The 17,591-nt window shown below is 42.5% G+C and overlaps 1 protein-coding gene across 1 annotated transcript in view; it reads right to left on the bottom strand.

The window, feature by feature from the left end:
- The window catches only part of B3gat2 (beta-1,3-glucuronyltransferase 2), an 80,040-nt gene that overhangs the window by 21,929 nt on the left and 40,520 nt on the right, over positions 1-17,591 (bottom strand). Inside the window, exon 2 of the mRNA XM_005359874.3 lies at positions 3,836-3,980. Coding sequence (XP_005359931.1) covers positions 3,836-3,980 — 145 coding nt within the window. The remainder of the gene's footprint in view (positions 1-3,835; positions 3,981-17,591) is intronic.

The raw sequence follows: 17,591 nt of genomic DNA, 5'->3' as shown, positions 1-17,591 counted from the left end.
AATAAATAAATATTAAAAAAAGGTTTAATATAAAAAAGAAATATAAACAGGTGTTTATTTAAAAGTCCAGTGTAAGGATCTCAGCGTAAAGTTCCGATTTTAAGCAAATCTGGACCTCTGACTGAGCTTCAAATTCCTTTCAGCTCAGCTCTTTCAAGCCATGTTTGTCACTGACATTTCCGTGGAAAGGCAGTGGCCAAAATGAGACTGTCACTTGAAAGTAATTCCCTGCCCACAAAGCAGGGCTAAAAACATTGCATGGACTGCCTCTCTTCGAGTCTGTTGTCAGATGCTAGAAGAGAAGAGAAGCCCGAGGCACAGCCCAGGAGAAATACTCTAGGGTCACACGGGAAACCAACAGTCAGCCACGGCAGAGCTGCCTGTGAAACCCTCTCTCCATCTCATCGCATGCTACCGTAAGGAGCAGTGATTAGAAAGTTTTAGGAAATGCCCCTCGTGGACCAGATCCAATCCTCACGCCCTTATTAACATTGTACACACAGGACAACTTCAAAGCAGTGTCTCGTGCCCCCTGACAGCGATTTTTCAGCACCGGGAAAGTCCACTGTGACAGTGAAACGCCAGTCTCAGTACTGTATGTATGGTGTCAGGCAGAAGTCCACTGTTTCATGTCTGCTACATGAACTCCAGTGATGCGCTTCACAGAGACCCCAACAGGTTGGGTTCTGAGGACTGCTGCTTAGCGTGCTCAAATCCTCAAAGCAGGTTTCTTAATTAGCTTTATAATATTAGAGAGACCCGCACTCCAATATATCCTCACATTCAACCATAGAGCCATTTGAACACGATGCCCTACAGGATGTGACCTCTGGCTTCCTTCTCTCGCTCCAGGTCTTCTCATTCCCACATATTTGTTCACTCATTTTCATGTCCATTCTCTCTCTCCTTCATTCCCATCTCTCTTCCTCTCCCTCTCTTCCTTTCTGTGTCTCTCCCTCCCTCCCTCCCTCCCTCCCTCCCCGCTCATGTCTCTACTCCCCCCCCATCTGTCTCCTTCACCCTCTCTCTCCACGCTAATGTGAAAATGAGGAGGGGCAGACCACATGGATCTAAGGACCTGCGACCTCTGTTCCCCGTGAAGACCAGACAAGTGAATTCTAAACCAAGACAAGCATTTCGAAGTTTCAGAATGAGGGCAGACATCAGACCCGGACTCATTATTCTACTGACAAGATCACCTGTACTTCTGGGCTTCCAAAAAAATACCAACAATGCACTAAAAACTGAGATGCCAAGCAAAGGCACGTGGGGAGTGACGTTTCCTCGAAGGTGACACTGAGTTCCTATTTTAAAGTAAGACTACCAAGAAAATAAGTAGATCGTATTTTGTTGTGCTATGCAGGTTTCATTGTGATTTGAAAATGTATTGAAATGCTCAGAAAGCCGGGCGATGGTGGCACATGCCTTTAATCCCAGCACTCGGGAGGCAGAGGCAGGCGGATCTCTGTGAGTTCGAGACCAGCCTGGTCTACAAACCTAGTTCCAGGACAGGCTCCAAAGCCACAGAGAAACCCTGTCTTCAAAAAACAAAAAAACAAACAAACAAAAAAAAAAAAGAAATGCTCAGAAAAGGCCAAACAATGGCCATGCCATAGGGAAGAGAAGTTAGCAGTGAAAAACATCTCTTAGGTTTTGGAGTAAGAGGCCCCTATGCACAAACCCATATGTCTTCCTTGAATTGCAGAAATATCAATTTGGAAACAAGTGCTAGGAATTATCCAAGCTGCTCTCACCTTGATGCTGCTCACACAAGGTAACTGCGTCCTGCAAGCTTTTTGGGGAATGGCCCTGAAACAGTCTCCAGGGAAGTTGAGGACCAAAGGTCTGTTAGCTGACTTCTGCTGCAGTCCTGGATCCTCACTTGCATGCCCAGCACCTACTCTTCTCCTCGTGTTTATCAAGACATGACACTGGGGGTAGGCAGACAGTGGTCCTCTCGTGCAGCCTCCTCTCTCCCCACAGGAGGACACTGCATCCCAGACAAGTGGAAGGACACATTTTCTGCTCTAGCTTATGCCATAGTCAAGAGGATGCTCAATTTCCCAGCATGCGTGATGTTTAGCCTTGTATTGTCAGAGCCATGGATGGGATGGATGGGAAAGGATTCTTTTATGAATGTTTGTATATATATATATATACACACACACACACACACACACACACACACACACACACACACACACACAAATGTGTATACACATAACAAAAATTGAAGAAGTAGTCATGAATTGTGGGGGCACTGGAGGATCTGGAGGGGGCAAAGGAGGGGTGAGAATGACAGATGAAGTTCTCAAAAGTTTCATTTAACAATAAAAAGGAAAAGAAGGAAGGAAGAAAGGAAAGAAGGGAGGAAGGAAGGAAGGAAGGAAGGAAGGAAGGAAGGAAAGAAGGGAGGGAGGGAGGGAGGAAGGAAGGAAGGAAAGAAGACCCCTTGGGCTCTCCAAAGCATGGCTCTCCTGCTTCTTAGCTGCTCCAGGCAAATGTCTTAGCTGAAGTGCCAGTATAGCTCTAGAGCCTTAAAAACTAAACCCCAAGGATATGGAGAGATAAAGCCATAGAGAGTAGGAACAAGGGACCTAGGCTAGCTAAGGGGTCAGAGACCTCAGCAGATATCTTCAAATTTATGCTCTTTTTGCAGCATGTAAAATATGGAGCACAAATCATTTGTCTTTTACCATGATGCATTGTGACACATGCAGCATGCAGCCATCTGGGAGAGTTTCATCCTCAACTTTCTTTACAATCTTATTTTCTCAAATTTTTTAGTTTCAGAATAAATGCGGCAAGTCCAGCTTAGAAGACAGTATTTTTGAGCACAGAGGTTCTGACCGTGGGTGGGAACAACACACGAAAGAACTGGGAGAGCGCCGGCTGACAGAGAGTGCTGGTAATGGATGTGATCAATTCTGAAACCTTTCTGACTTCGTCTTGTCAGTTATAGATGGCAGTGATTGTCTTCCATCTAACCCTCGTGTTCCAAACCCATCCTAGCACAGCAATCAAAAGCTTCACTTTCTATAACCCACAGAAAATGAGTCCCTTCATGATCAAGCAGTATTTGAAAACTTGAGGTTTACACAGGTCTAATTCAATCCGGTTGGCTGGCCAGGAAATAACAACTTTAAAATACAGTTCTATTAAAAAAAAGTAATGCATATATAGAAAACCAGAATCTAATTTTATGTTTTAGCTACTTATTAGTAAGCCACTAAATTTACCAACAAACATTGACATGACTTGTCAATTTTAATTCATTACTAAACTTATCAATGAACATGATAAATTGTAGTAGAAGGAGCGGGCTGCATCCCGCCACCCGGCTAACTTAACCCCCGAAATAACCACATGGAAATTGTATTAATTAAACCGAATACAGTTTTTGTATGGTTATTTCGGGGGCTAAGCTAGCCAGGCAGCTGGGAGCCGGGCAGCGGGACACAGCCCATTCCTCTTACTACAATATAATTAATACGTCAACCAGCTTTCTACACAGGGGCACCAAAAGGTTTTAACTGAGAAATTAGAGAGAGGTAGGAACCGTGGCTCCATTACTCTAAACCCCTCATGCCCAATCCAATACCGATACACAAACGTTTGTTAGGTAAGAGGAGAAAAGAAATGACTATTTTCTAACCACTTCCGAAATCAGCTTCAATTTGAGCTGTCAAAGAACCTATTTTGGATATTCAAATATTTCCACTGATGAATGAAGTACATTCCAGGGCTTTATGCAAATTGGTCGTTTGAAGCTTCCTTCTAGGAGCATCCTAAGCCCCGCCCAATAGGAACAAATACCCGCATGCGCAGGGCTCACCTGCCATGTCGATGGCAAAAGGCCTGTCTTCTCTCCACCCGGTGTACCAGCCAACAACTTTGCCATTTTTCACCAGTGGTCGTTCATAGCGTCGCCCGCCAACGAGGCCCACAGGCCAGACAGAAACCTTGCGGGTGGTCCTCATCTACGAAGGGGGAAAGATGTGCGTAAGTTTTGTTACTGCGTAGTGATCTACACGGCAGGAATGAAGTTACCATGGCTTCAAAATTTTAAGGTTTCCAAACAGAATCTTCTATCCCCATTCATTGTCATTTTGGCCCAAGGCTTAAGAGAAATAAACTTGCTGGGTATGGTGGTACATGCCTTTAGTCCCAGCCCTTGGGAGGAAGAGACTGGTGGATCTCTGTGAGTTCGAGCCCAGTCAGAGCTACATAGACCCTGTCTCAAAAGAAAAAAAGAAACTATAGATGAGGTACCAGTCCCCAAATATCACTTATTTGAAGTCTACCTGTGATAATTAAATGCTTTCTATTGTCTGAAAATTGAATCTTTTAAGAAATAACCCCCTGTCTTCTAAAATGAGCCACATTATTCCCAGGAAACTTTATGACTCAGTAAGCGATGTCACTCAGACTGGTTTCCTCTAAAAGAGATCCAGGGCAATACAGAGAGACCCTGCCACAAAAAAAAAAAAAAAAAAAAAATCTCATTTTTAAAAACGGGCGGTAGTGGCGCACGCCTTTAATCCCAGCACTTAAAAAAAAAAAAAAAAAAAAGTTACAGAGCAAAAAAAAAAAAGTTAAAACCTGCAAGAGAAAAAAAATGCCAGCTCACCTACAGAGGCAACTTTATCTTGATAACAATAGACCTCTTGGGAGAAACCCTAACTACCCCAGAAGCTGTTCAAGCCTTGAAAGTAAACATTCCTGACAACTACGATTATTATACCCAGCAAAATTGTATTTTAAAAGTGATGGGGAAATAAAGACCTTCTAAGACAAGCACAACATAAAAAATAAATAAAACTAAGGTGTCAACACATTGCAGAATAAACTTAGAGAAATTATGCATAGAGGGAATAAGATCTTAATAAGAGCTTGGGGCAGAATAAGTTTCAAAAGAAACAAATACACACCTTGAACAAATTAAGTCATTTCAGCAGATCAGAAAAACGTTGTGATGGATAATGGAAAATGAACAAACTCTGTTTAAACCAATTAAAAAGACCACCAATACAAGAATCAGCAAGTTCTGCTCAGTAACAGCCTAATGTAAATACATTTAACTTTTCCTTTTAAAAGATGAAGAGTAGCTGGTTGATTAAAACGAAACAAAACAAAAAACAAAAAAAAGCAAGAGGTGACTCATAGGTAATTATGAACTGAAAGCAAAGTGTTGGAAAATTATATTCCAGACAAAGGGAAACTGAAAACAAAGCATACTCATGTCTAATAGAATAGGCTTGAAGGAAAAGTTTCTCAGATAAGAGAAAGAAGGTTATAAAAATTATAAAAGATATAAGTACTACAAAAAAACAAAACAAAACAAAAAAAGATATAAGTACTACAAATATATGTACCAAATATTGACACATCCAATTTTGCAATACTATTGCACATAACGGGCAGATGAGTCCAGATGTTTATAATAACTGTCTCCAAATAGGTCATTCAGAAAACAACCAGCTTTGGGGCTAATTGCACCATACATCAAATGGATCAAATCAGGGACATCTACTGGAAATTCTCTCAGAGTGCCAACCATAAGCTTCTTTCTCAGCATCCATGAGACTTTCTCGAAAAGAGAATGCAGTTTAGGCTGTAACACAATCTTAGTGACTTTATCATATCTGTGACAAGAGACAGTGTCAAAAGTGCCATAAGAGAAGAAGGGTTGGCTTGTATTTTGGCTCACAGTTCCAGGCAGTTAGAGGTCATCATGACACAAAGAAGAAATGGCATCACCCAGGGAAGGCATGGTGGCAGGAGAAGAAGTGTGTCCCATTTAGGTCACATTCTGTCCACACTTGGAAAATGGGAAATCAGAAAGTAAGGCAGGGTCACGAGACCTCAAGGCAGTTCCCAGTAAGTCATCCCAGGCTCCACTTCTTAAATATCCTAAAATCTTCCCCAAAGTGCCATCAGCTAGGGACCAAGTGTTCACACACATGAGCCTATCAGGGACATTTTACATATAAACTGTGAAAGTCAGTCTTAAATTCACGTGAATTAAACTCATTTCTTTTTTATTATGAGGTAGCAATGGACAAGACTAGAAATACAGAGCAAGAGAAACTATAACAATGTGTGGGGTTTGAACAATAAACTCTCGAATGATCATTGAGAAATCAGGGAAGCAATCAAACCTTCTTAGAAGGAAATTAAAATGAAGACACAGCCAATTACAACCTCTGGGGTAAAGCAAAGGGGTTTCTAAGAAGAAAGCTCGCAACTCCGAATGTCTACATAACAAACAGCAGCAACACGGACAGATCACCTGACACTGTAGCGAAACAGGAAGAAACCAAACAGCAAATGAGTAAACGGGAGAAATAATCAATATCAGGGTAGAAGTTAATGGAGCCTGAGAGGACAACATAAAGAATCGATGCAACAAAGAGTTGGTTCTCTGAAAACATGAATACAAGTGCCAAACTTCGGCCAAGGGAAGACCTAAGTGAGCACAGACTTGAAAGGAAACATTAGCATCGTCACCAATGAAACCTAGAGGATCATTAGGAAACACTTCGAAAAACATATTCCAAAAACACGGAAAAGCTAAAAGAAACAGATAAGTTCCTACTCCTATAGGATTTATCAAAACTGAATCAAGAGGATGGAAACAGCTCAGGCGGCTATGTAATGAGGTATGGGATTGAGAGAGTAATAGCCTCCCAAGAAAGTCAAGCAATGCTCAGGCCGATTCATTACTCATCCTACCAGACCTTTGACAAGCTCCCACGCCTCTTCATGATAACATTCCAGAAGGAAAAGAAGGAAAATGCTTTAATGTGGTAAACGAAAACCTTACCGCAGCATTATACTAAATGAGGAAAAAACTCCAGGTATTTCCTCTAGAATCAGGGCTGAGACACGGGTATTGACCTTCTCCCCTTTAGTCAATACATTGATTATTGCTCTGGTTTTAAACCAGTGAGGTGAAATAGGAAACTAGGAAAGGAAGGACTCAATATTCCTATTTGGAGAAGCCATGTTCTTACACTTAAAAGATACTAAAGGCCTCTCTAGAAACATCTTAAGAATTTTAATTCTTTTAGCTAAGTACCAAGACACAAAATTGTTCTAGTTAGGGTTACTATTGCTGTGATGAAACACCATGACCAAAAGCAGTTGGGGAGAGAAGGGTTTATTTGGCTTATATTTTCACATCCCCTCCTAAAGGAAGTCAGGGCAGGAGTCTGGAGTTGAGAGCAGATGCAGAGGCCACAGAGGACTGCAGAATACCAGTTTGCACCCCATGGCTTGCTCAGCCTGTTTTCTTGTGGAACCCAGGACCATCAGCCCAGAGACAACGAGTTGGGCCCTTCCCCACCAATCACTAAGAAAATGTCCTATAGCAGTGGTTCTCAACCTTTCTAATGTTGTGACTCTTTAAGACAGTTCCTCATGGTGTGGTGACCCCCAACCATAAGATTATTTAATTTATACTTCATAATGTAAATATCTGTGTTTTCTAATGCTCTTAGGTGACTCCCATGAAAGGGGTCACAACCTTTGGGTCTTGCCTACAGCCCCATCTTACACAGGCATTTTCTTACTGAGGTTCCTTCCTCTCAGATGACTTTAGATTATACCAAACTGACATAAAATTATCCAGGCACAACTTGTCCACTTGATCCACAAACACACAGCTGTTATTGTTAGCATCCAGGCACACCTGACCTCGCCCTTGGGGACCTGGCAGACCTTGGCCTGGTCCTACTGCATGACAGGCAATACCCTGGCCTATAATGTGGTCTTGCCCTTCCCTTTAAAATGTGAAACTCCACCTACTCCTTTCTCGTCTTCCTCTTCCTCTCCCTGCATTTCTCTGTCTCTGTTTTTCTCTCTCTTTCTCCTTCCTTTTCTCTCTCTCTTTCTATTCGCACAAGGTCTCTCTATGCTCCCTTTCTCTCTCCTCTCTCTCTGTCTCCCTCCCCCACCAAAACTCTCCTTGTAAGGGTGTGTTGTCCCCCACCCTCTATGGTTTGGACCCACCCCCCAAGGTCCAGTCTCATGCTGGATCATAACAGTTATGCCACAAGCTTTCCTTTCTCAACCATCTTGAGATCTCACATTAAAAACAAAAGTAACTTTAAAAGTCTCACAGTCTTACAAATTCAAAAACTTAAAAAGTTCAATTCCATTATAATATCTAGTCTCTTTAAAAATGCATAGCCTCTTTTAAAAGTTCAAAATCTCTCAACTGTGGTCTTCTGTAAAAAAAAAATCAAAATGACGTTAAATACCTTCTCACTTCGAGAGGGAGGAGCCAGGGTACAGCCACAATCAGATTAAAGCAAAACCAAACTCCCCAAAGTGCAAATAACTCAAAGTTCAATGTCTGGGATTCACTCACGATCTCCTGGGCTCCTCCAAAGGGTGTGGGCCACCCCTCCACCCCTCCAACTCTGTCCTCAACAGCACACACAGCTTGTCTTTTAGGCTCTGGCCTGTTCCACCTTTCCACTTGTACTGTTCTTGTCCCATGGTACCAGCATTTCCAGAATGCTGGGGTCTCTGCTGTAACTGGCCTGCACTTTTACCAGTAGCCTCTCCTGGGTTCTCTTCAGGGACTCCATCCCTGCCATGATGGAGGAAGGTCATTGGTTAATTAAATAAAGAAGCTGCTTGCTCTGATAGGTTAAAACATAGGTGGGAGGAGTAAACAGAACAAAATGCTGGGAGGAAGAGGAAGTGAGCTCAGACTCGACAGCTCTCCTCTCGGGGGCAGACTCCTCAGAGAGACGCCATGCTCCCGGCTCCTGGGCGGATGCGGGGATACCTCTGCTCTCTGAGGCACACGCGATGAAGCTGCGACCCAGGATGGACGTAGGCTAGAATCTTCCCGGTAAGCGCACCTTGGGGTGCAACACAGATGAATAGAAATGGGCTAAATTAATATGTGAGAAGTAGCCTAGAAGAGGCTAGAGCTAAAGGGCCAAGCAGTGCTTAAATGAATACAGTTTGTGTGTTGTTATTTCGGGCATAAGCTTGCGGGCAGCGGGGTGCTGGGGATGCAGCCCCACCGCTCCTATTACAACACTGCCACACAGTGCCAAGCCTCTGCTGCTCTCCAGGACAGCTTCATGCCTTCAAAACCAGTATCACCTGGTGACTCTTCCGCTACCAAGTTCAGCTGTCAGGTACAACCCTGGCCATGTCTGGAACACAGCCACTGTATACTGACTTTCAGGAAACACTTTCAAAGAGATTTCACCTCAACAGAAATGGTCTCTTCTTAAGCAGCACTAATTTTTCAGTTCCATCCGACCAGCATCAAGTACCCCAGCAAAGCAAAGATTTTGCTTCAGTAGTTCTGGGATCCTGTCAATCACAGGTGATTCTTCTGCCCCAGCTAACCAGAACCATGGAATCTTAATTGAAAATAACAAATGACCTCAAAAGAGTCTTTATACTTCCCCCTGAAACTCCACAAGCCAGGCCTTCATCCTCTGCTCTGTCCTTAAGAATCCTATTTTCCAAATTCCTACAGAACAGTCCACAAAGCTCTCAGCACACAAGGCTCTCCTAGCCCGAAGTTCCAAAGTCCTCCCCCAATCCTCCTCAAAACAACACGGTCAGGGCTCATAGACACACCTCGTCCCTGGTACCAACTTGACTTAGTTAGGGCTCTCTATTGCTGTGATGAAACGCCATGACCAAAGCAACCTGGGGAGGAAAGAGTTTATTTGGCTTACACTTGCATATTACTGTTCATCACTGAAGGAAGTCAGGGCGGCGACTCAAACAGGGCAGGAACCCGGAGGCAGGAGCTGAGGCAGTGGTTAAGGAGGAGTGCTGCTTACTGGCTTGCTTAGCCTGCTTTCTTGTTGAACATTTAGCCCAGGGATGGCACCACCCACTACCCCTACGCTGGGCCCTCCCCCACTAATTAAGATGATGCCCTACAGGGTTGCCTATAGCCCAATCTTAAGTAGGCATTTTCTTAACTGAGGTTCCCTCCTCTCAGATGACTTTAACTTGTGTCAAGTTGATAGAAAACTATACAGCACAAAAGTCAACACATAAAAACTAGTAGCTTTTCTATATAATAATGGTAATAATAATAATAATAATAATAAATAATGATGAACTTGCTAAGAAAGAAATCAGGACACAATCACATTTACAATATCCTCCCAAAATAAAAGCACTAAGTCTAGGAAGTGAAACCTCTATAAGAAAAACTTCAAGACACTGAAGGAAGAAATTGGAGAAAACTCTAGAAGAGGTAAAGATTTTCAATGCTTGAGGATTGAGAAGATTAGTATTATAAACACGGCTATATTATTGAAAAGCAATCTACAGACGCAATACAGTTCCCACCAAAATTATGTCATTAGTCATAGAAATAGAGAAACAAAATTCATAATTCATATAGAGGCACAGAAGACTCTGCGTAACAAAAGCAAATTCAAAAGAAAAAAAAATGTGGCTGGCATCATAATACTGGACCTCAAATTATACTACAGAGAGACAGGGACAGCATAGTTTTGACACCAAAACAAGACATGTGGACCAACGGAAAAGAGAACCCAGAAGTCAGTTCACCAAGCCCCAGTCACAAGTATTTGGCCAAGATGTAAAGTACACTGAAGAAAGGGGCAGCTCCTCAAGAAATGGGGTTACATACAGTCTCAGTGGTTAAGGGTGCAACCACATCGACAGAGAATTCCGCTTCCAGGAAGATCCCACTCCTCTGGCCCCATGGGCAACTGTCCCCCATCTCCCCGTACATGCACAGAACTTAAAAATACTGAAAAAATTCAACTGAAGAAAGAATTAAAGCTGGATATCCACACGAAGAAGAATGATGCTGGTTTTATATATTTCACCTGTAGAAGGAGCTACAGGCTGTGTTCCTGCCACCCTGCGGGCTGCATTCCTGCCACCCGGGCTCCTGGCTAGCTTTACACCCAAAATAATTACACGGAAACTGTATTCCTTTAAACACTGCTTGGCCTAGCATTAGCTCTAGCCTCTTACTGGCTAATTCTCACATCTTGATTAACCCATTTCTAATAATCTGTGTAACACCACAAAGTGGTGGCTTACCAGGAAGGATCTTAACCTGCGTCCATCTTGGAGAGGAGAGCTATAGCGTTTGCCTGAATCTGCTTCTTTCTCCCAGCATTCTGTTCTGTTTACTCTGCCTACCTAATTTTCTGTCCTATCAAAGGGGCCAAGGCACTTTCTTTATTAACCAATGAAAGCAACAGTTAGACAGATGACACTCCCACATCATTCACCCCACACCAAAATTGAATCTAGATTAAAAATGGATCAAAGCCTTTAACACACAGACAAAATAAAGAAGTGCTGGAGGTGTTAGACTAAATCACTGGGGAAACACTTCATGATGTGCACACAGGCAGAGGCTTTCTGAGCCGGACTCCAGCCACTCCGGAAACAGCAAGAGCTGACGAATGGGCTCCCATGACATTAAAAAGCTGCCACCCAGTGAAAGACACGTGCAGCAGGACAAAGAGCGCCTACAGAACGGGAGGAAAACCTTTGCCAACTCTACATCTGACAAGGGATTAATACCTGCCAAGGCCTAAAAAAAATTAAACATCCAAACAAATCATCCGATCAATACATGAGAGAATGGAACTGGCAATTCTCGAAAGCAGAAACAATTAATACACGAGAAAAATGTTTAACCCCCTTAACCAGGAGGGAAATGAAAAATCCGAACTAAACCGAGAGCCAGGCCTGGTGGCAGGCACAGGCCTTTAAAGCCTTTCATCCCCGCCTGTGGGAGGCAGAAGCTGGTGAGTCTGACACCAACATGGTTTACAGAATGAGTTCCAGGCTAGCTAAGGCTACATAGTGAGATCATGTCTTAAAATAAATAAATGAATAAAGCTTACAAACTACACTGTGATTCCACCTCCCAATAGTTAGGATGACTGTGAAGTTTTAGCAGGAATATGTGGGGCAAACAAGAGCCTCATATACTGTGGGTGGGAATTTCAATTAATCTAGCAACTGGAGACATCAACGTGAGGATTCCTCAACATGAAAAATGTATCTATGCTAAGGTTCAGCTACACAGCCCCTGGGCATATACCTGAAGGGATTGGGGTCAACACACCACGCATATGCTTGTACAACCACATCTGTAGCACTGCTCACAGTACCAGGACATGCAGTCAGTTCAGATGTGCATCAGCAGATAAGTAGCTAAAGAAACGTGGGACAGACACACGGTGTAGCTCTATTCGGTCATCAAGGATACAGTTTTCTATGTCATTCTCAGGACTATGGGTGAAACTAGAGATCATCCTGCCAAGTCCAATAAGCCAGACTCAGAACTCCAAATCGCACATGTTGTTCTCATAGGAGAACTCTAGATTTAAAAATTCATGTATAGGGAACAATTGTGTAGACCCTAAAGGTCCCTATATAGATTGTGAGAAAGTTGGAGTTAGATGAGGGCAGGGGAGGGAGCTGTCTAGTGTCTAGGGATGTTTATTGAACCTGAAGATGTAACAAATTCTGATGCTCTGCAATGACAATATGCAGCATGAATAATAAAAACCCAGAGGCAGATATCGGGGTTCGAGCTGAAAGATCAGAGAAGCAAAGCAGCCAGCCACTAGAGAGACCTGTTACCGCTTCCAAATCTTCAGTCCGAAAGGGTGAGATCCTTAGACTCCACACTCCACTGAGTTCCTGTCTCTTCCCCTTTATTTTCCTCTCTCCACCCAGCCATATTGCTCCTGTCTCCACCTTCCTAGTGCTGGGATTAAAGGTGTGTGACTTCCAAACACTGGAATTAAAGGTGTGAACCACACCACCTGGATTTGTTTCTGGATTGATCTTGAGTAGCCCAGATTGTCCTTGAACTCACAGAAATCCCTCTCCCTCTGTCTCCCAGTCCTGGTATTAAAGGTGTGTGCCACCACTCCCTGGCCTGTATGGCTGACTAGTGTGGCTGCTTTGCCCTCTGATCTTCAGGCAAGCTGTATTTATTAAAACACAAATAGTATACCACTCTACCAATATTTGCAAAATCATGGCCCGATGGTCCATTTGACAGGATCTAGAATGGCGGTTCTCAACTTGTGGGTCACAGTCCCTCAAAGGGGTCATATATCGGCTACCCTGCATATCAGATATTTACATTACAATTCATAACGGTGGCAAAATCACAATTTTGAAGTAGCAATGAAATAATGTTATGATCGGGGTCCCCACCACATGAGGAAGTGTATTAAAGAGGCACAGCATTGAGAAGGTTGAGAGCCATTGATCTAGAACCACGGCAGAAACAAGCCTATGAGGTATTTTCTTCATTCTGTCATCCTTACGTTTTTGGTTGTGAGCCTAGCCTTTAACGGCTGAGCCATCCCTCCAGGTCCATTATGCCAGCCTTAAAACACGTCTGTGGCACGACTTTGGCAAGAATAACCCAAGTGGGAAGACCCGCTTGAATGTGCACAGCACCATTCCTTGTGTGTGCGGCAGGACCACATAACAAAGAGAAAACTGGTGGAGCCGAAGCGTTTGTCCCCCTGTTTTCCCTGACAGCGGTTGAAATGTGGTCAGCCGGCTCACCTTGCTGCCATGACTTCCTTGCTCCGTTCGGTTGTACCCTGGGACTAGAAACCACAGCAAACTCCTTCTCTCTTAAGGGACTTTTGTGAATCATGTAAGCAATGAAGAGACTAACTTGATATAAATACATAACTAAATGCCCCTCAAACACACACACACAGACGCATGCACACGTGCACATATGAATGACAGGACATAAAGGAACAGGGACTATTTGCAGGGGCGCAAGGGCACAAGTGGGAGGGTCTAACAAACAAGGAAGGATAATGAGATATGAATAGGTTTAACGTACAAAGACGTGCATGATTGACAATGTCGTTATGAAACTCATTATTATGTATGCTAATTTAAAAAAATTATAAAAAGTGACAATAAAAATGATTATAAATTGAGAATTTTTTTTTATGAAAAGAAAAGAATGATTTACCAGGGGTGTTTCCCAATGCAATTGGAATGCACCTCATGGCAAGAGGGTGAAGTAATCAGATCTCCCATTAGCCCAGCATCGCAATTCCATTTATTATTAACAACCCACCTTGTTCTAAAAAGATTTAAGGGCGTGATGCATCCCAGGCAACAAAAGTCTTACTGCATCGTTCCCCCTCAGATGTGAAATGACTACTTTTATAATCCCCTTACTTTTACACTAAATCCTTTACAATTATCTGGTGCTAGCTCATATCAACTTCTGCAATTCGTAAAGAAACGTTGTGCTGAGTTTCAACTATAACTACAGGAAAGTGTGCAGTTGGTCCTTTCAGGAACCAGCGCACAGTGAGAGCCCATTTTCAGCTCCCTTTGACACAGGGCTGAGCATCTGCATGGCTGATTTCACATGACTTGTTAGGTTCTTCCCCTTTCTCCTGTTGCCTATCGACGTCTATTTGCTGTAAAAGTGCCTAAATGCCGTGGTTAGCTGAATCACCTTTGACTCTTTGCCAAAAATAAAAAAAGTTGGTTCAGTACATCTTCTGTGTGGGTTTGCTTCTAGAATCTCTGCTGAGATCCACTGTTTGTCCATGAGGCCAAAGTCATGTGGTTCAGGTCATCGCAGTTTTGTTAGTCCCTGGCCAGGTCAGGTCGGCCCCCTTTCAGTTTTCTTCACTTCTGGAGCTATTTCCACTGGTCTGTGTCCTTTGCATTTCCATATGAAGCTCACATTCTGTCAGTTTCAGTACTGACTGCTCCAGTGTGGAGTGGACACAGCAACTTGGTGAGAACAGCACCTTTGCCGTAATGACCAGGAGCATGGCTACTCTCTCTCCGTTCATCTCTTTCTGGACTCAGCTCTATATCACTGTTTCAGTGATCTAAGTCTTGAATCAGTAGTAATCAGTACCAGGTAATCTATTATTTGCATGCCTGCTCTTCTCTGTAGTTTGGTCAAAAAAAAATGTAGACCCTTTAACAAAAGTTTCACAACATAACCCAATTTACTACACATTCAAGTTCCTCCCCCCCTCACATACTTCAGATAGTTCCAATATGTCCTTGTCTTGTAACACACAGAGAACCCATTTCAGTTTTGGTACACATATGTTATTTTCATTAACAGAATGGTTTATATCTTTAATGTCTTAAAAATAGCACTTTGTGTTTCGGGGAGGGTATTTAATCTCCTATCATTACTTTCCAGGTCTAGAGTACTAACGTTTTAAATCTGTGAAATATTAGTGAGAGGAAAAACCATAGGTTCTGTCTTTAAATTTTTTTCTTTTAAAAATTTAGTGGGGATGTGGGGTTGTGGGGTGTAGTAATATGAGCGGCGGGGTTGCGTCCCCAGAACCCCAGCCACCTGGCTAGCTTATGCCCAGAAATAATTACATGGAAACTGTATTCTTTTAATCACTGCTTGGCCCATTTCTATCTAGCTTCTTCTAGGCTAACTCTCGCACCTGGACTAGCCCATTTCTAATCATCTGTGTGTAGCACCCCAAGGTGCGCTTACCGGGAAGATTCTAGCCTACGTCCATCCTGGGTCGGAGCTTCATCGCCTGTGCCTCAGAGAGCAGAGCTCTCGCCTCTGCCCGCAAGAGTGGAGCATCGTGTCTCTCTGAGGCGTCTGCCCCCGAGAGGAGAGCTGTTGAGTCTGACCTCACTTCCTCTTCCTCCCAGCATTCTGTTCTGTTTACTCCTCCCACCTATGTTTTAACCTATCAGGGCAAGCAGCTTCTTTATTTAATTAACCAATGACCTTCCTCCATCAGTGGGGATGTGTACAAGGGCACATGCACATGTGTGTACATGGACAATACATGCATAGGCATGCAGGTGCTATGTAAGCCGAAAGAGGCTCTTTGGAATGGAACTTTCAGGCTACTGAGAGCATCCCAATATGGGTGTTGGAGACTGAAGTTGGGTCCCTGTGTGCTCCTAATCTCTGAGCCATCACTTTAGTTCCTCTACATCCTCTTGGTAGTACATAAAGTTGTTCTCTGCATTCAACATCCCAAATCATGCATGACAAGCTTGTGCATGCCATGTATTCATTTAAAAGTGGGCCCAACAAGTTTTCCTGGGGAATGAAGAAGTGTAGTCACAATCAAAGAAGAAGGATAAGAACAGAAGGCAAACACTGCTTCCCAGAGCTGGTGAACACAGGCTCCCACTTGTGGGTGAACCTGCCTCTGCCCTGTTAAAAAGCTGGTGGAGTGGAACCACCATTCAGGGCCGCCCCTTTGGTCCTAGCCATGACTGCCTGTGATAAAAAACAATACAGATACATAGTAAATACAGATTCAGACAAAAAAGTTCTAAATGGGTCACAGTGTGTTTAGAAACTGTTCATGTGCTTGAAAGAAAAGAGTACAATCATAAATTAAAAGAGAAAAAATAAATACTAAAAAGTAATAGAGTAAAATTAATAATCCATGTAAAGATAAAATATATGCAGAAAATCTGGATTATGTATATCATTGTGTTTTCTTTGGATTTTTGATTGTTAATGAGCTAACTACAAAGAGACATTTGATTGTGGGAGCTGCTAAGCTAAGTCAACATATATATTTTAAAGGTGTCTTGACTTCAAAATTTAAGTCTAAGGACATGTTACTTTGGAAAAGAGGTTCTGCTTTTGTTTCCATAGAAGATGAGAAGCTGTGAATTCCTTCCAGACCAATACAATTTGATCAAACAAGACCCCCATAAAATAATGGCCCAGGTGATCCAGCATCCATGATAGCTTCAGAACTGCTGGCTGAGATGTACCAACCACAAAAGATACCCCAGCCAGAATTTAAACATAATTCTAAATTTTCTCAGGGTCCCCATAGGATTAACAATGTCCCTAAAGTGGTACAAAAAACTATGACCAAATTCCCAAAATACTGTTTGTTTTCATTTAAATGGGGTTAGTTATAAATGATTGATAGTCATAGTCAATCTCTTTTTAAAGGAAAAAGGGGGATATGATAAAGAAATGAATACTTTGTATTGGCATGGACTTTTGTTTAGTGATATAAATTTAAGGTCAATTTTGCATGTCTATTTCTACTCTTGTTTAAGGTATTATGTTTATGCAGCTTATTTAAGAATATAATAGTCATCTTTATAGTCAAACTTATAGACATGTTAGTTAGGTTTCCTTGATATGCAAAGATATGTTTCAGATGGATAGGTAATTTTTAAAAACTTCTAAAAGACCTACAAAATATGACATTTAAAATGTTGTAATAACTCAAAATTCTTTGGATGTGAGATGTCTGCTCCTGGCAGTACCTATTACTTCAAAGAAGATGATGGGCATCAAATAAATTTGTTATGGAGTTTGCTTTCAGAATGGCAAGTCTAGCCATTTGGGCAAGAAACTGCTCTTGTACAAGCTTGCATTCCCATCAGCAATGCAGAAGTGTTCTCTTTCCCCCACAACTTCTCCAGCATAAGTTGTCATCAGTGGTTTTGATCTTGGCCATTCTTATAGGTGCAAGACAAAAATCTCAGAGTTGTTTTGATTTGCATGTCTCTGATGACTAAGGATGTTGAACATTTCCTTAAGTGTCTTTCAGCCATTT

Source organism: Microtus ochrogaster, linkage group LG2 (genome assembly GCF_000317375.1).
Source record: "Microtus ochrogaster isolate Prairie Vole_2 linkage group LG2, MicOch1.0, whole genome shotgun sequence".
NCBI lineage: Eukaryota > Metazoa > Chordata > Mammalia > Rodentia > Cricetidae > Microtus > Microtus ochrogaster.
Note: the sequence above shows the minus strand (reverse complement) of the source record. Positions and strands in the feature narration are given on the sequence as shown.